Source organism: Bidens hawaiensis, unplaced genomic scaffold, assembly GCF_021521415.1.
Source record: "Bidens hawaiensis isolate Kalapana, Puna unplaced genomic scaffold, B.hawaiensis_p1.1 tig00074234_1, whole genome shotgun sequence".
NCBI lineage: Eukaryota > Viridiplantae > Streptophyta > Magnoliopsida > Asterales > Asteraceae > Bidens > Bidens hawaiensis.
Window position 1 is genome coordinate 15546 of NW_027502881.1, and position 20290 is coordinate 35835.

Below are 20290 nucleotides of genomic sequence, written 5' to 3' on the forward strand. Positions count from 1 at the left end.
AAATAGTACGTTTCATGTATTTTCACAAAGTTCAGCAGCTAGTTTCATCAAGACAGAATTCTACTTGAAAGATTACTCTATTCAACAGATCATAGCATCTCAATTAATTCACCAAAAATCGTCACAGAAGCATACATGAGTTAGGTTTCCAGAACATATTTTATTGTATTTTTATTCCACGTAGATTTCTCACAATGATCAAAACATTACAGCAAACTCACAGCAGTCAAAATCATGCGCAACAGAATGTTATTTGTTATTCCTATTAAATGAAAAATCCAACTAATGCAAGACCAATTGATTTAGGTTCTTAACTCAACATGTTAACTTTCAGAAGTGGAACCAACCCATTTGGTCTTGTAGTTCATGAGATATGATAATTACAAAACACCCTAACAGCAGGTCTCACAATTCAGATTTGCACTTCAGTTTTGTAAAATAATAAAAGTTAACTTTAACTCGTACAAAAATTACAAACTTGGACTTTATAGAAACTAGACTCAACATAGTACCCTGTAGTGTTAACAACTTCGACCAATTTCCACATTAACATTTAGTTACAGTTGTCTAAACATAACTTACAATCTGTCCAGTACCAGTTTTGACCTTTAATCACATTTAAATCGTTTGAGAAACCAAAACACCTCCAAATTAGGCGTGGTTGGGTTTTCTGGAAACTAGACTCAGAGTACTACCTCTTAGACTCATAAATAGCTCAGTTTGCTTTTATATTTAACAAGTTACATGTCGTTCAAGTTTAACAATCTCTGCTGTCAAAACTCAGCAAGCACAAACAATTGTCTAACATGCATCCTAAGTATACGACATATCTCCAAACATGTAATAAACATAATTATTCATCAAAATCAGTAGTAAACCTCTAGGGTTTACAAACAATCAATGATTTAACAATCTTTCACCGTTCAAAATCACATATGATCATCTAAATCAATAACCAACGCATAAACAATCATCATCTAGCATAAATCAAGCATAAGAACACTTAATACATGATATTCAATAATTAGGCTTTCATGTTTATACCTTAAAAACGCAGAAACAACCAAGAGAAAGGTGAGAGATGCTTAGAAACGAGTGTGGGATGCTCCGATTATGAAGAACAAGATCAAAAGGATGTGATATGGGTGTGGGTGGTGGCTGCCGATCGCAAGAGAGGAAGAGAGAGGGGCTGCCGTTCGGGGTTAGAGAGAGGGAGAGGGGAGTTAGGGTTTTTAATATTATTAATAATAATATGTTACATCAAGGTCCCTCAACTTCTAGTTATTACTTTTCTAGCATAAGTAACTTGTTTGCATCTTGAGTTAGTGTTTTAAATGATATTATCAAATAACACATAAGCCTAACACATAATTATCACATAATTATTGTTTGGATGTTTTTCGTTTATTCACCAATGATTTGCGTCAACTCGTTTGCGTTTCGGTGCAATCCCGAAAGACTACACATGTAGTAATTTTCAAGCATCATTTAAAACTATATTTTAAATGTAATGAGATGTGCGTTATAGATCAAGTGATCTTAAGTTTGAATTGACGGAGTTTGGATTAACGGAGTTAACCTGAAATTGACGAGTGTCACAAGTATAAACCTTATGCCATATTCTTTGTATGAAAAGCTAGACCTAGGAGAGCTCACCCCCACTCATATGACGTTGTCTTTAGCCGATCGTTCCGTTAAGTATCCGAGGGTTGTCGTAGAGAATTTGCTCGTTAAGGTAGATAATTTGGTTTTCCCCGCAGATTTCATTGTTTTAGATATGAAGGCCGACGAGAGAGTTCCTATTATTTTAGGTCGTCCATTCTTACGTACTTCTAGGGCGGTCATTGACGTGTTTGAAGGTAAGATCACTCTTAGAGCCGGTGATGATAGTGCCACCTATTTGGCTAAGTCCATGAGACATCCGAGTGGTCAAGATGGTCTCATTGATCCATGTCACCCACTTTACTTGATAGAATCATTTATTTCGGGCATGGATCCTAGTCTTGATTGTTCCCGTTCTATAAGTTTAAGTGTGGGGAATGAACGAGTGGTTTCAAGCTCTCGGGAAATGGTGAAGCATGTGGGAGAAAAAGGTGGTGGTAAGCGAAAGATTGTGAAGGTTCGTGGTGTTAGAAAGAAGAAGACCAAGATTGATGAATGGTCGAACTGTGATTCGGTATCCTTGAGGGCATTGGAGTTCTACCGAAGTGGAGGAAGCTCCACTCGGTCCGCCACGTGATTCGCATAGCATGGGTTCTTGAGTGAAAACTCAAGTGTAGAGTTTATATATTTTCTTTTATTTTATTTTTAATTTTTCTTTGAGTCACTAACGTAGTTTTTTTAGTTCGACTTTGTTTTATGTTTTTAAATTTTGCGAGTTTGAAGACTGAATGAGCTAGAGAGACAATACCCAAGGAAGAATATATTGCAAAAGACAAGTGTGGGGATGGAGTAGCAGTGGAGCCGTATACTTCATGCTTATTTATTTGCTCCTGGTTATTATATTTTATATATTTTTTGGTGAAATACTTTAATTGCTTAATATCTATCATTTTGATAAGATACATTTTTAGACATGTTTGTTTTATTTTGCCGCTTACGTTCGTGAGAAAAGGAGTTACCAACTGCTGAGCGCGTTCGTAGTTGGAGGGCATTCATAGAAGAAGACTTTAGCATCATGTTTCATGCGCAAATTACCAGCTAAGTCTTTTCCATTTATCTAGCTTATTAGCTGTTTATTTTGCTTTTATTTTTAGATTTTTAGATTTTTGTAGTCCGAATTTATTTTAATTTTATTTTTATTTAAGTCGTCCTTATCCTTGCATTGAGAACAATGCAAAATTTAAGTGTGCAGATAGGATATTTGAGTCGTAGTTTAAATCGAGTTTAAATTTAAAAAAGAAAAAAAAATAAATTTTTTTTTTAAATTTAAAAAAAATTGAAAAATGTATTAAAAATGTCCATTGTTTTTAGTTTTTGCGTTAAAGTGGGAGATGGTGATATTTATCGGGAAATTGGTTTTTCAAACTACTAATAATATGAGATAAATAATAGAAAACACACTTAACTTGGGATGTGTCGGTAGGCTCAGCCTTGAAAATGAAAGGGCAATTTGATAAAATGGTTAAAGCGGAAATCTTTTGTGGGTAATGCGTTTTGTCCGTGGAAGATAAGTAATGAAAGGTCGGGCCATACTCAAGCCTCAATTTTTGGTATGAAAAGTGGAAATAATATAAAATTTTAAAAATATGAATACGTTATCATATGATGCTTGGGTAGGTTTAACGTTAGAGCATGCCGTGTAGCCTGTGTTATAAACTTAAAACTGCTAGTTTAGTGTTTTACACCTCATTAGCGTATGGTTTATAACCTTAAATCTTGTATTGATGGGATGCTTCGGGTCCGGAGACCATGGGTCTGTATGCAATTTATTCATCAGGGTATTCACAATTCCTAAGTGGGGTTGTGGATATTTAAATTAAGCCAAAAAGAGCAAACCTTTATAAGTCTATAAACATGATCACAAGAGTATAAAAGTACAAATTCACTACAGACTTGATCATCCACGCTGTTAGCCATGTGGGGTCCCCTTGCTTGCGTCTCATTACCATTAAGAAACGGACCACAAGGGACACGCTACATGTAAGCCCTACAGATGAAATTTTGCATGCTCACCAATGGTGATGGGTTTGGGGTGTTGCTTGATAACGGGGGTATGTCATGTTGTGGGGAACACTAGCTATTAATTAATTGAACCTTAATCGTATCTAATGGCTGCTTGGTAGACTTTGATGCTTAAATTTAGGTGGATAAACAATACCCTTGATCGTCTTAACTATTCGTGAAAAAAATAGAGCAACAAAAGTTTTAAATCTGCTAATTTTGAGGTTTAAGTCAAGTTGGGGTGGTCTGGTCCGGTAAAAGCTGAAAATAAACGGGTCTTAATAGTGTAAACCACTGAGCGCTAATTGTCGGATCTTATTTGTCTCGGTAAAGATTAAGGCATGGGTTTAAGTGGACAACAATATCGGTGATCGCGGTTTTTGCGTTTTTCTAAGCTTTAAAAAATTAACCTATATGTTTGTTAGACTATATTTTCCGATTCTGATCCAACTGCATAAGACTTTTTCAGGGATGAAAAAAGAGTAAGTGTGGAGATATTTGATAAACATCTATTTATACATCTCGAATCCCTTGTAAAGTTGTGTTTATCTCGAATCCATGTTTTGTTAAAGTAAGTTGTTTGGGTTCGTTTTTGGGTGCGGTTTGGTAAGGGCTGGCAATTTAGTTGATATTTTGTATGCGGTTGGTTGGGTTGGAATATGTTGAAACTTTATTTTTGGTTGCGGTCGGGTTGTCGGTTTGGGTTTAAACGAGTGTATCTAGCGTTGACATTTGGTTTGAGATGTTGGATATTGATGTTTTTAGTAGTTAAAAACGAGCCGGAAAACAATTTTTATTTAATATATATTTTACCAAAAGTATGTTTTTTCGCTCGTTTTTGACTCAATTTTTTCGGGTTGTTGTCACTTGGGTTTAATTGGGACAATTAAAGTGCCGGGAGGAGGTGATGTTTGTTGAGTCGGTATGAAGGTTTTCGGGTTTATATACTAGTAAAAGTCTATAAAAAGTTGATTTTCCGTTAGCTTTTAAGTAAAAAATTAAACCACTCGCACTTATTCAATTTTCATTAAAATGAGTCGGTTTGAATTATTTTGTAACCCGGACTTCCAGATTTATTTTATTTTCAGTTTAAAAAAAAATAATTAAAAAAATATGAAAATTATAAAAACAAAATATTTTGTTTTATTCTTTTTAGTTTATTTACTTGCTCCCATGTTTATTTGCTTGTTTAATTGTGTTTAGATGTCAAAAGAAGCGGGAATGTGAAAACGAGGTCCGGCTGCACGACCGCGAGGCGAGCCGGAACCGGTTATCTTCATGGAGCCGAGGGCTCGGGTGATTGAGTACCAATCCGGACCGATTGTGCATAAAAGAGCTCCAAATCTTATGAAAAGTTCATTGCTTAAGTTCGAGGTAGATTCACATGAATATGGTCAAGTATGTAAGTTAATAAATTCGGATCTTCTCACTTTTAAGACTATAGATTGGGATTTGGTGGATTCGGTTGGTCAAAGAAGGCATATTGAAGAGTTATTGGGCTCGAAATTTAAGGCCATGCTATGTTTAAACGAACCACAGTATCACGAGCTGACATTAGAGTTTTTGAGCATGTTTCAATACAAAGATGGTAATTTTGTTCAGTCGAATGCGGTGCCGTTTTCTTTGGGAAGGAAAATGTATAATATGACTATGGCACGGTTTGCGGTGGCAAGCGGGTTTTATACGGATGAGGAGGTGAGAGAGCCGGGTTTTCTGACAAATATTCGGGGTGCGTTTACGAATAAGCAAGAAGTGAGTTTTGGTCAGGATGAGTTGGCTGCTTTTTGGAATAAAATTTCTATATGTTCGTTTTCGGGATCTAATGTGGCTTCGGATATTTGGGATACCGTGCTTCGTTTTATTCACCGGGTTTTGGTGAATACATTGATTGGTCACGGTTTGGGCGATAACAAAGTAAACTGGTTGGATATCTTTTGCATGTTGGCGATGGTGGATCAGGTTCCGTTTAATTATGCGAGTCTTTTGGCGTGGTCGTTTATCGAACGAGACGTGGTGGAACCAAAAATAGGTTAAAGCTGGAAATGGGCCCATACGTTACACTTATTGCTAGAAATTTGGGTGTGATTGGTAGGTTTAAACCGGAATATATGAGATTGGGACCCGTAAGAGAGTTTTTGGGAGTTAAGGATTTGAGAAAATCGAGTATTTTGAAGGAGACTGACCCGTTAGAGTGGGAGGATGTTAAGATGGGCCCACAGATTCATCCACCTTCGACCACCGAGGCTGCCGCGGCTATGAGAGCCAGTTTACCGTCACGTCACCAGAGGCCACTTCATAGATCCGAGAGACCGGGCGTTCAGTTCTCGTTCAGAGAGCCTCGCCCCGAGGATATTACTTTGGATTCATTATATGATCGGATGGAGTCCAGTTTTGATCAGATCAGGGGGTATGTGACGGAGCAGCGGGACGAGTTGAGACAGATGATAGAGGTGAACCAGAGAAGACAGGATGAGCACATGGGATATATGATGACTGCACTAAGGATTGGGTTGCCTGCTTCTCTTCGACAACCGGATGTTGCGGGTCCGAGCGGATAGAGTGCCCCTGGTGGTTCGGGTATGGTCATGGAGTACCTTTTTATGGGTCGGGTCATCCGGAATTTGATAATGTTGTGCCATACCCAATTCTTGAGCAGGAGTCGGAGGAAGAAGAGGACGAGGATTGAGTTTGACTTGACGAGCTGGCATGGGAGTTTATGTTTTTGTGATGTATTTTTTTATGATGTTTTTGTATTTTTTTTGTTCTGTACTGAGATATTATTTTAGACTATTTGGTTGGGTTGGCGGGTTGGAAATTGGCGGACATTGAAAACTTATAAGTAACCTTTATTTTTTAGATGTTATGTTTGATTTTACTTAGGTTTATCGAGAAGAGTGGCTATGTCCGTTCAGAAAGAAGGAATGAGTTACCAATTCATGTTGAGCGGTGGGTGAGGAGAGCACCCATGAAAATAGACTGGCACATTGACAGTCTCGCATATTATCAGCTAAGTCTTTTCCATTGTACTTTGTTCTTATGTTTTTATGTTTTTATTTTTATGTCTTTGTTTCTAATTTTAGGGTTTTGCTTTTTATTTTTATAATTTTAATTGTGTTTTTAAATTTTTTCGAGTCGTGTTTCCCGTGCCCGCATTGAGGACAATGAAAAATTTAAGTGTGGGGATGGGACACAAGGGTTGTAACTAATTTTAGTTTTGTTTTCGTATTTGTACTTAAGTTTGATTTCTAAGTGGCGTTAAAAAAATAAAAAAAAACAATAATAATAATAATAATAATAATAATAATAATAATAAAAATAATTTTTTTTTAAAATGTCCCTTGAGTCTAGTTTTTGCTGAGTTAAAGTGGGAGATGATGATTTTATCGGAAATTGGTTTTTCAAACTACTAATAATATGAGATAAATAAAAGAAAGCGCACTTAACTTGGGATGGGTCGGTAGGCTCAACCATTAAAATGAAAGGCAAATTTGATAAAATGGTTAAAACGGAAATCTTTTATGGGTAAAGCATTTTGTCCGTGGAAAATATGTAATGAAAGGTCGGGCCATACTCAAGCCTCAATTATTGGTATGAAAAAGTGGAAATATTATGAGTTTTAAAAATCTGAATACGTTATCATATGATGCTTGGGTAGGTTTAACGTTAGAGTATGCCGTGTAGCCGATGATATAAATTTTAAACTGCTTGTTTAATGTATTACACCTCATTGGCGTATGGTTTCATAACCTTAAATCTTGTATTGATGGGATGCCCTGGGTCCGGAGACCATTGGTCTGTATGCAATTTATTCATCAGGGTATTCACAATTCCTAAGTGGGGTTGTGAATATTTAAAATTAAGCCAAAAAGAGCAAACCCTTATAAGTCTATAAACATGATCACAAGAGTACAAAAGTACAAAGTCATTATAGACTTGATCATCCACGCTGTTAGCCATGTGGGGTCCCATTGCTCGCGTCTAATTACCATTAAGAAATGGACCACATGGGACACACTACATGTAAGCCCTACAGATGAAATTTTGCAGACTCAACTATGGTGATGGTTTCGGGGTATTGCTTGATAACAGGGGTATGTCATATTGCGGGGAACACTAGCTATAAATTAATTGAACCTTAATCGTATCTAATGGCTGCTTGGTAGACTTTGATGCTTAAGCTTAGGTGGATAAAAAATACCCTTGATCGTCTTAACTATTCATGAAAAAAAATAAAAACAAAAAATAGAGCAACAAAAGTTTCAAAACTGCTAATATTGAGGTTTAAGTCAATTTGGGGTGGCTTGGTCCGGTAAAAGCTGAAAATAAGCGGGTCTTAGTTGTGTAAATCACTGAGTACTATTAATGTCGGATCTTATTTGTCCCGGTAAAGATTAAGGCATGGGTTTAAGTGGACAACAATATCGGTGATCGCGGTTTTTGCGTTTTTCTGAGCTTTAAAAATTAACCTATATGTTTGTTAGACTGTAATTTTCCGATTCTGATCCAACTGCATCAAACTTTTTCAGGGTCGAAAAAAGAATAAGTGTGGGGATATTTGATATAATGCAATATGTTTATGTTTCCCGTGTATATTTTAATTAGTATATTAATTGTTTTTGTTCGTTTTTAGTCAAGATTTGTATACTACTAACACTTTTATGTTTTGTATGTTCCGGGAGTTTATCGTGATAAAAAGGATGAAAAACGAGCCGAAACGGAGATCCGGAATGCGTCAGGAAGGATCAGATCAGAGAACCGGTCAGACCGGGCCGGTCTGACCGGCCCCCTTGGTGGAGCACGCCGCGCTGCGCGACCGGGGAGGCCAAAGCCCGTCGCGCGGCGCCTAGAGGATGCTGGGTGAACTTTAATTCGTTTTTGTTATATTTTGGGCCTTGTTTTGGGTATTTAAGCATGTTTAAATTAAACCTAAACATAACCTGAAGCCACCAGCCGAATTTTAGAGTTCTTGGAGCATATTTTCGCGGTTCTTAGTGATTTTGAAGGCAATAGGACAGCCGGTGAAGACTTATACGTTCGCGTTTGGAGATTACGGGTTTTATCGCCTTTAATCTTTCGTTTATTAGATTTTCACCATGTTTTCAGTATTACTTGTTTTGTTTGATTTAGACTTTATGATGCTAGGCTAAATTCCATAAACCACCTAGGTCGTGATGAACCTTAGTTCGGTTTGATTTTGTTTGGATTTCGTTTCGTTATGGATTTTATGTTCTAAGTAAACTATTGAGTTTGATTCAATTAAGCTATTAAATAACCGTAAGGAAGTTTAATTCTTAAAACTGGTGAGTCTTAAAACTTGTTCGAAATCCATAGGCGTCTTCTTGAAGTTCAAGGGTCCTGTTCGGGTTTTCTGTCAATGGTCTATTTTATGATCCCAGTTCCATAACTTGAGATTTTCATTTAATTAATAACCGTAACTTTAGGGATTCTAGCCTAGGTAGTTATCTTCGTCATCTGAATTAATCTAAGTGTTTAATTGTTTATTAGTTTAAAATTAATTAGGTTTAAGGTTTATTAATTAATTAATTAGTTTTAAGGTTATGATTATGTTTTATTATTATTATATAAATTAGGGTTAGGTTTTATTAGTTTAATAATTAGTTTAATAATTAAGTAATCACTAGTTAATCATTAGTAAGTTTTAATTATTAGTTAATTAGTATTTAGAGTTTTAATTAATTAGTATAATAATTTCCCCGCAAATATTATTAATAAATAGTCGCGTCTTGTAGTTGAGTTTAATTTGCTAGTTTCGTAATTTATAGAGTCTCGTGGGTTCGATATCCGGACTTACTTAGCTGTACTAGAGTCGACCGGTACACTTTCCGGTTAGTAGTTTAAGGGTCTAGAGTATTACTTAGTGTTTAGATTAGTATAATTTTAGTTAATAATTATTTGACTACTTCAAGCACATCCATAATCCAAATACTTGATTTGATTATTAACTGGATGTTTGTCTAATATTGATTTTGTGTTGATTAAAGATGACAACAAAAATAATTGAATATGACATATAGAATGGAATAAAATCTACTAGAAATACTAGGATGTCATGAAACTTGGTATCATAAACAAACTAGAATTTGGTTTTAAGACTTACTAATAAAAGAAACTTTTTGAAATTGTGCAAGTTGTTTAATAATTTAGTTTGATTAATAAACATCAGATTGTATAAATAATTAAAGACTTGGGATAAGGATTGCATTAGTAAACTCTATTATGAAATCTGTTGAGTTGCTATTTGAATTGTTAAATTGCTACTTACTATAATAGTAACTTTGTTAGTTGATAAATAGAAAATCTAAGACTAAGTGTATAATAAGTTGTTAGGGTTTTCTATCAAACTAGTTGAATGAGATAAATAAAAGTTATACCTGATTGCATTTGAAAGCTTGAAGTGAATGAAAGTTGTTGAAATAACCGAATTGATAAATATGGAAACTTTGTTATTAAAGAGTTAAGAAAGTTATTGTTTAAATGATGATGATGGGATGAATTAAAATCATATTATGGATTGTTATGATCTGGAAAGTTTGATACATAAACAACTTGTAGAAATTATAGAAATGGCATGCTCATTGTGTTGTTGAAAGCTTAAGCTAAGGCTTGAGCATGTGTGGATAAATTGGTTTTGTGTGCATACTTGGTGCTAAATGATCAAGCATGAATATGATGATATATTACTTGTTATTAGATGTGCATTTGCTGCACCAAATGGGTTGGTTTTGACATTATGACTTAAATAGCTTGTCGGTAACATTAACGGTCGGAAAGTTTGACTTTTAACGTGAACCGACATGAGTATTTGGAACTGTTTTAAAACAGCTCCTGAAGCCATAAAATTCTTATATTTAACATAAGTTAAAGCATAAGAAAATTTAAAATAGCAACACTTGAACCTACAAGGTTCGTGTCGCGAAAACCGACACGAAAACGTTAAAATTGACGTTTTTAAGAAAACAATTACTAAAATAAAAAACCGTATCATTTTTATGGAAAAACTGATAAAATATGATTAAAAACTATATAAAAATTGTTTTTGATAATTTAAAACTAAAAGTTTTCACGAAATGACAACCGGTTCGTTTTTAAGTTCAAAACCGATAAAACCGACAAAAACCGACTAACATAAAGTCAAAATTATAAACAAAACAAAAACTTAAAATTTTCAAAGCACTCCAGCAAGTAAAAGGAGTAATTTTTATAAATTAAATTGTTTAATTTAAAATATTAAATAAAACAATTATTGGTTAATTATTACTTGTTTATATTTTTAAGTGTTTATTTATAGAATTATAAGTTAGTAACTTTATGTGTTTGTGTGAATTCTTAGATTAAGATTATATATATATATATATATATATATATATATATATATATATATATAGTGGTATTGGATCTTTACATAATTAAATTTACAGCGAGAAGTGCGAGAAGTAATATTAACCAATCAGATTTTTCTATTATTAATTTATTTATATTTAATGTTATTTTGGTCAATTTATCCTAATTCTAGTAATGGTAACTTATAATAATTAATATCTTTAATATAATTATTTATTATAATCCTAAACACTCCGGTCAACTCCATCGTCCCATCACATCAGAATCCAATCCTTGTCAAATTGCCTCGTTTCTCTCTAATTTGATCTATTAATAGGTGCAATGGAAATTGGATCAAGTACACATGTTGGTCAGTCAAGCAGCGTATGGTCTGATGATTATGACGGTAAGTTACCTGGCAGCGTATTGTTATCATGATTGTGGACATAATCATCTTATTATCTTTAAAAATCCATCGGACTTTGTCGTATTAATTTTCCGTCGTAGCGATATGGTGGCATGATTGAATCCATAAAGGATCGGTTTTTAGGTGTGTATGTCGCTTCTTAAATTTAGATGTAGGTTTGTATGTCATTATGTACGTAGGTGTGTTCGATTATGTGTATGTTTTCATGTATGGTTGTCCATTTGTGTATGTTCTGTATTTTGTGTAGGTTTGCTTATCTGTATCATGTATGTCCATTGGTCCCTTTATGTCCATCTTTGATGTATGTATTCCCATTTGTTTATGTTATGTATTGTGTGTATGTGTATATGTGCATACGTATGTGTGTATGTGTGTTCGTATTCATGTCAATCATCGTTTTATTTGTTGGTATGTATGCATATATATTTGTTTGTGTGTCTGTATATATGTAGACCTGTATCTTGTATTTTCATTTCTTTTTGTTAAAGTAGCTTACTTATTTTTCTTGCTAATTTGTTTGTGTGTAATTATTTTTACACGCGTTTACTCATATGTTAACAGCAACTACTCATGCTCCTGAGAAGGAAATTGTGGTCACAGAGAAAGAACCCGTGGTTCCAAAAAATATATCTAAAAATGTTCTTGATCTACAAATCATAGTTACCGTAACTAACGAGATAATATTCGGCCAGTCGAGTGTTCAACAGGGTATGAACCATGAAGGTTAGACTTAATACAGTATAATGTTTCCCGAGTTTCTTTAATATAATGTTTGTTATCATCCTCCATTTATTAGTTTTTAATTCGATTTTTTAATTAATTTTAAATGAAGAAGAGGTGTAAGATGTGCATCCTAACTATTTCTACACACCTGATGGGACCAAACAATGGATTCCAGATGTTCCAACTGATGAGAAACCTTATGTCGGGCTACGTTTTAAAACTTGGGATGATGCTCTTAATATGTACAAGGCATACGCTGCTAAATCTGGTTTTGATGTAAGGAGGTCAACCACAACATGGACACAGGGTGTTATTTCTCATAAGTACATTATTTGCAACAAATCCGGTAGCCCACGCTGTAAAGATGTGGATACCTTGGAAACTTCATCATCGTCTTCTAAGCGCCGCAACATTAATATCAAGGTTACTGGTTGCAATGCATGTATTAGACTGAAAGTTCCATCAAGCTCCGTGGGGTTCGAGATATATAATTTTTCAGAGACTCACAATCATGGACTTGTCGATGATTTTAATATGGATCTAACTAGAGGAAGAATACAACTACAATTTTCAGACAAGGAATTCATACATTGTCTTCAAACTACGGGTTTCGGTCCAACCTTTGCTCACCGTGTGCAATCATCTTTGAAGGGTGGCCAACACTTGGTAGCGGGATCAAAGACCGACTTTAAGAACCATGCTCGCAATATAAGGGGTGTTATTGCTGATGCGGATGCTCAAATGATTGTGGGTAGGTTAAACCACAACATGAGTCATTTGGAAGATTTTTTTTTCCAATACAAAGCTGTTGACGGTGTGCTATTGTCAATATATTGGTCTGATAGCATATCAAGATGCAACTACAGTATGTTTGGTGAAGTTTTAGCTTTCGACGCTACATACAACACCAACTGGTAATGATCGTCGTATAATGTTTATTATTAACATGCTTTGTTATTGTTTTATTAATTAAGTTTTTTGTTACTGCAGTCATAATATGATTTTTGTTCCATTCACGGGCGTTGATTGGCACTAGAAATGCGTTACTTTTGGTGCTGGTTTGATACATAATGAGACAATTGACTCTTATAAGCGGTTACTAAATGCTTTTGTAACATCTCATGGCTAGCAGCCACGGTTGGTGTTGACAGATCAAGACGCAGCTATGAAACAAGCAGTTTCCACTGTTTTGACTGAATCTACCCACAGACTGTGCATGTGGCACGTCACAAATAAAATACATGTTAAGGTATGTATATGTGTTTCATTAGAATGGTCAGATTAAGTTTTTTGGACCGATGGGTTGATTGCATCCTAACATTATATTTTTTTAATTCATCACTGTATCTACCCTTTGGTTGATTTTTATTCAGTATACACACATATTAGCAACTATATAATGTTGTTACATTTTCGGATACTTACAAAGCCCAATTTTGTTTCATTATTTTGTACTTACAAATTTATGTTAGCATCATTTTATTAACCTGGTACGATGCGTACCGCATCAAACATATTACTGAATTGATTTTTTTTTTAAAGTTGAAGGGCGAGATGCAGCTTAATGAAGAAATCAGATGTCATGTTAATAAGCTGGTTTGGAATGTATTCATCAAGCCTGAAACGTTTGAGTCCAGATGGCATGAATTGATTGACGATTTCAACTTAAGCGAAAACAATGAAAGACATGTTTGCTATTAGGGATAGTTGGGTACCCGCTTACTTTAGAGAGTTGCCAATGTGTTGTTTGATGAAGACTACATCTCGAAGTGAGAGTTCAAATTCACAATTCAAAGTATATTCTAGCCATGGAAACAACCTTGTTCAATTCATGAACTGTTTTGAAATGACTCTGAATGCTCAGCGACATGTGCAACGCGAACTACATAATGATACCACAACAAAGAGACCGCCAATAGAGACTCGTTTGCCAATTGAGCGCCATGCTTTTTATGTCTACACTATAACAATTTTCAAAGAGGTTCAGAAAGAGATTACAAAGGGACTTTATCACTGTGCACGTTCTGGTCTTGAGACAAAAGACGGACTAAACATTCACTACATCAATCACAAAGACAAAAGGAATGGTTTTGTTGGTGAATTTAAGGTTCTTATTTTATCACGAAAACACCAATCTTTATGCTTATCGTTCACATAATTCAATGTCGTTAACTAGTCACCCTTTTTTATAATGTATTTTGCAGGTGTGTCACAATCCCAATGATGATACGTTTTCATGATCCTGTAAGGGCTTCACTTGTATTGGTTACCTGTGTAAACACATCTTCAAAGTCTTCCAAATTGAGCGCCATGCTTTTTATGTCTACACTATAACAATTTTCAAAGAGGTTCAGAAAGAGATTACAAAGGGACTTTATCACTGTGCACGTTCTGGTCTTGAGACAAAAGACGGACTAAACATTCACTACATCTTCAAAGACTCGTTTGCCAATTGAGCGCCATGCTTTTTATGTCTACACTATAACAATTTTCAAAGAGGTTCAGAAAGAGATTACAAAGGGACTTTATCACTGTGCACGTTCTGGTCTTGAGACAAAAGACGGACTAAACATTCACTACATCAATCACAAAGACAAAAGGAATGGTTTTGTTGGTGAATTTAAGGTTCTTATTTTATCACGAAAACACCAATCTTTATGCTTATCGTTCACATAATTCAATGTCGTTAACTAGTCACCCTTTTTTATAATGTATTTTGCAGGTGTGTCACAATCCCAATGATGATACGTTTTCATGATCCTGTAAGGGCTTCACTTGTATTGGTTACCTGTGTAAACACATCTTCAAAGTCTTCCAAATTGAGCTGATAGATGAAATCCCTGAAAAGTATATCCCAAAACGATGGAGGAGTGACGTCCTACCATCGTCATTTTTCAAGATTGAATCAAGATGCGGTGTCCCGGTTGATGAAAGGTCCAAACTAAGGCAACGGTTTTTGTCGTTGGCCAATCATTGCGCGGACCGGGCACGTGGTAACACAGACCTTCTTCAGTCCTTGGTCGACCAAGTGCAACAGATGAAGAATAACATATGGGAAAAAATTCTTATAGAACCGTCTTATAATACCAAGTCTGCCATAATCGAAGCTTTGGTTGGATACAAAATACCCGAAAAAGTCACAATAACTCCACCGACAAGGATTAGAAATAAGGGTTATGGTTCTCGCAAGCGCAAGATAGGTCCCGGGGAGAAGGAAAAAATGCAAGAAACCAAAAAGGTTCTGCAAAAAATGTAACAAACATGTTCACGGCCACGACTCACGTAACCATGACAAAATCATGCTACTAAAATAACAAAAACGAAAAGAGAGGGAGCAAAGGCGAAAAGTCAAGGACCAAAAGAGAAAAGAAAAGGTTGGGTTGCAATGATGGAGAAACAGGGAAGGGAATATGTGGAAAGTGACGAGACTGTTCACACATTTGAAACGGACTCATCTGACGATTTTGATGACAGTAGTGACACCCAATCGAGTTCTAATGAATGAAAGTATTTTTGTTTATTTTTTTCCTTTTATATTTTACAGACCACAACCTTTGTCTTTATCCTTTTTGTTTATTAAATGACAGTTTTATTTATAAGTTCATATTTTTTATTTATTACCTATGCACACACCCATTAGCAAATTTTCAATTCCGATTACATCTTCATTATGTCCGTATCTTGCTCTCATCCGATGCGCAAACGTTGGTATATTTCAATAACACCCGTGGTTAACAAACGAATTTCTGAACCAAGATGTATATCAGTTTATATACAAATTGAATCACAAGTTGTACGTGTATAACTTAATATCTGGTTGTGTACGTATGTTCAAAACATTTTACAAACTTTGTATGCCAAAGCTTTTTTAATCCGCGTACCTACGTATGTCTCTCTGGTACACACCAACCTATGCAGCCACATACAGATTTAAACTAGCATTGGGTTAACAGTACTTGTGTACGCAGTCCGTTCATACATAATCCATTTGTACATACGGATGTACGTAGCCATTAGCCATTAGAAAAATCTCGTTAACTATTATACGTTTGTGTCTCGATACGCACTGCTTCATGAACACCTGTTGTTCACCATGAATGTCAGAACCAAGGATAAGTTTGTTTAACCATGTGTACATACTTTCCTTTAGAAATTTTATGTGTCTACCCATATATCTACTTGTCTTTAAATGATCAACAACTTTTTTAAAACTTAGTGTTTGCTCTTATAAACGTAGGTACCCATGTATTTCGCAATGTATGTTCAAATTTGCTTGTACATACGGCCACTTCAGCGGTAGGCGCCAAAAGATGCTTTCACATGACATACAATACATCTGCTTGTATGCACATACGAACACACGAGTTCATGAACGTGCACACGTAACTCTGACAAACATCTGCATAGATACTTTTGGTACGCGTGTTAATACTTATGCGAACGCTCATTCGCATTCACATTGTACATACCTACGCCCACACGATTGTACTTACATCCGTGGGTGTTTACGTCCATATAATAACGTTCACGTCCGTAAGCATATACACTGGCATTTACCAACGTACACTTATATCTTTGTTTGTACGCTTCATGGCCTTACTTGTGTTTTAGCCCATCTCAATGGACTTTCGAAAGTACTTGATTCCATCAGGCATGCCAGTGTCTCTATGCATGTGGTCCGACCAGGTAAGCACGCGAATCAACACACATTTGTTACCTACTCACGTTTGCCATGTATCTCTCACGGTTTACATGTAATGGTTTGGCCGCTAACGTTGGGTAGCAGGTATCCACTAACACGTGGGCACACGACTTGTTATGTAGTCACATATGTTTGGGTGGTGTGTGTGTAGGTTTTGTATGATAAAACACGCACATGCACTGCTTTTTAAACATGAACACACATCCAAGTTCACACACTTGTAAAATCAGTTTTACTAGTACGAATTATTTCACACAACTTGCTATTTGAGATTTGTCACTTGCTTTGTTGTCACTAAACCTGACTATGGATTTATTGGATGTCTTAAAAGTATCTGATTATGTAGCGTCGGGCCCACACATTCATGCCAACTTATGTTTTCATACCGATGCTCCACATGTTATACACATTCAACTTTGTTTTAACACATAACACATTATCAAGATTTAACCATTTTATGACTATTTACATCAAATTCATTATCCCATCTGACTGTTATATCCACTAGTTTTTGGCACGCATCCTTCAAATGCCAAACACATTAACAATAACCGCTACGACTTGCATACAACATCATAACCCAATTATCTATCACTGGCAATTACAAACCATAACCGCAAATTATTTTCACCACTTATCAACTACATTTGACATAACATAAAATTGTTGCTAACATAATAACTTCATAAGGTTACTTAAATCCGATTACATTACCCAAACACAAAATCCAGCCTTGGTAAATGGCTGAAACATCACAAACGAATACACATTAGATCACATACGTTTACGTAGCCCAAACAAAACATAGTTTAACTTTTTAACCAAAAAGAACTAAAGACATAAAACCATAAAACATAAAAGCAAAAAACATAGAACCATTAAACTTAGGTAGTAGCCTTTAGGTTGTCAAACTTTCGTCGTTAACCAGCGCTTCATCGATAATCCCTTTATGCTTGTTCATGGTAGCTAGCAGGATCTTGGTCGTGTACTTTACCCTTAAGCCGAGTAACACCTTTTTAGACCTCAACGAACCATCACCTAGCCCACAACTGCAGTTCACTCCACCCATGAACGTCTCCGTATGTGGTCATCGGACACAATAGGTATAACAAACATCTCATATGGTCTTATTTTTGGTTTATTTGCATCGTTTTTCACTGCGCGCCTAACACTCTCCTTGATCATCCCAACACCTGCTGTGAACGTGACATCTTCAAATCCAATCATGCTACCCTTCTGTACATAAAACATAACCAGTTAATAATAAGGTTATACTACTAACGCCTGCCACACAATATCGATAAACATAGCTCACACCTAGACTGTACTTACCCTGCACCAACTCCAACTATATACTAGACACACCTAACTACCTTCACAACATTTTCGACCAAAACCTATGTGTCTTTAACTAACGTGCCCATCACAACTATGTCCCTAATCGCTTTCCATATATCTACCACGTGCACTGTCCACTAACATTGTACACCAACACACCAAAAATTACTAGTATTAAAATAATTCAGCCTTTATGATTAGATAACACTATCACGACTTACAAGCTCGATGGGTCCAAGGTGCAACCAATACAGTGACGAGTCGCTCCTATTCGTCTCCTCCTCATTCATTACCATGGAGAAACATGTGATGACGTTTCTACTTATCGCCATGTGTTACATTGACTCAAACGCACCTCTATACCCTGCCACGCCTTCATCAATAACAAAAATGGGTTCCCTGCACAGAAACACAACTTGGATCAACCATTAACGCCGACATATTAACAAAATACGAACTGCAACATAAAAACTTACGTTTCAGGACCACCAGTCACATGTATGTATCTCCACACCAGTGTTTCAGATTTTTCTTCTTTACTCTTAATGTCCACCGGCCTTTTCATATACGACGATCTAATTCGGTAGATCTGACGTGTTTCTCTTTTCTCCCTTGCGATACCTTTACCTTTTTGTGCATGCATTCCTGACAACACACCCAAGGGTACGTGCTTAGTATCACTATCCATCTTTTGTTTATCTTCGTTCGCCCGTGTCCTCGACTCATCATCCACCAACCTTTTATCAACTGACATTGTTGTTGTGGTTGGTGTCTTCAACAAATTCCTTTCACCAACTTGAGTTAGTCCCAAACTAAATGTAGGCTCATCCAAATTCTCAACATTTTCCGGCATCATATTCATCATCGACCTACCACTACCACTCCCACCAACAGATCCACCAACACCACCACTCCCGCCTCCACTTACCTTGTCCACACTATCACAAATTTCTTTAACTACTTCTGGATCACTCCAAAACTGTGAGCTAATAGGTTCAGCCGCACATACACTAACAACTTCTCTTGAAGAATTTTCTCCTTTTTCTTCTGCCTTATTACTTAGCCACTTCTCTAGGTTATTCTCGTTGCTCTTACCATGACTCCCCTCTTGATTGCAAATTTCCATTTGCTGAGCGGTTTCTACCCGCACCTCCATCAGATTGTCACCATTTTTATCTCCATATGTACCGACATCAGTTAGCCACTTCGATTGTGTTACAACTGTTTTCTTGTACTTGTCGGCAAATACAAGTAACTCAGCATTTCCTGGATACTCAGCATACGCGACTGTCGCCATGTTCTCAAACTCATCCTTGCATTGGTAAATCATGTCCAAGACGTCCCCCCATACGTTTCAACTTATCCTACATAAACATCAACAGAAAGTTTCATAAATTCAGTCAGACATATATCCGTTAATACGATAATCCTTAACTATTTACCGTGTCTACTTAAATACCTACAAATAAGATGTATCGACTGACTTGCTAGCCTTCCTCTTATCTTTGGTTTTACCACTCCTTTTGCAACTTGCTACACCAACCTCCTTGATTGTACATAAACCAAACCCACCCCCTTTCATTTCAATATTCTGTCTTTCCTTCAACTTCTCCAAAGTCCAGCCAGATAACCCAAGATTAAATAGTGTGTGTGGTATGTTGTCGCTTGTTACCGTGTCAACATAATACAATTGCAACAACAACACAACAAATAATTACTTTCAAAACACATAACTACATACGTTGCTCACATTTATAAGCTATAACATTCAAAAAAATTATTAGCATCCACCACCACTACACTTCTTACGTTAATGTTAACCTACTCATATTTATATATCAAAACAATACATACGTTACTACCTTTAGCAGACTGTTACGTAACTACAAACTAGTTGCAACCAACTTCACACACATTAGACAATATACTACACTACAAATTACCATTAAAGTGTTAGTAAACATACAATAAGAATCGTCAACGGCCCGAGAAAGTAAGCCTTCCGCTCATCACGCTTCCATCTGTCTGTACACTCTCTAACACTCTGGTATATAACCTCACACCAATCAATGCTCTTGAAATCACACTCCTTACTT

The 20290-nt window shown here is 35.9% G+C and overlaps 3 protein-coding genes across 3 annotated transcripts; 2 read left to right on the forward strand and 1 right to left on the reverse strand.

Annotated features, from left to right (window-relative positions):
- Window positions 1-11346: 11346 nt before the first annotated feature.
- LOC143606312 (protein FAR1-RELATED SEQUENCE 5-like) lies at window positions 11347-13190 on the forward strand. The gene is made up of 4 exons (XM_077082119.1): window positions 11347-11410; window positions 11993-12154; window positions 12330-13068; window positions 13145-13190. The coding sequence occupies exons 1-4, from the start codon at window positions 11347-11349 to the stop codon at window positions 13188-13190; spliced, it is 1011 nt and encodes a 336-aa protein (XP_076938234.1).
- A 642-nt stretch (window positions 13191-13832) lies between these two features.
- LOC143606313 (protein FAR1-RELATED SEQUENCE 5-like) lies at window positions 13833-14394 on the forward strand. Its single transcript, XM_077082120.1, has 2 exons — window positions 13833-14261; window positions 14359-14394. The coding sequence occupies exons 1-2, from the start codon at window positions 13833-13835 to the stop codon at window positions 14392-14394; spliced, it is 465 nt and encodes a 154-aa protein (XP_076938235.1).
- Window positions 14395-18529: 4135 nt separating this feature from the next.
- LOC143606314 (uncharacterized) lies at window positions 18530-19491 on the reverse strand. Its single transcript, XM_077082121.1, has 2 exons — window positions 18671-19491; window positions 18530-18593 (listed from the first exon to the last, which is right to left on the reverse strand). The coding sequence occupies exons 1-2, from the start codon at window positions 19489-19491 to the stop codon at window positions 18530-18532; spliced, it is 885 nt and encodes a 294-aa protein (XP_076938236.1).
- Between the last annotated feature and the right edge of the window lie 799 nt (window positions 19492-20290).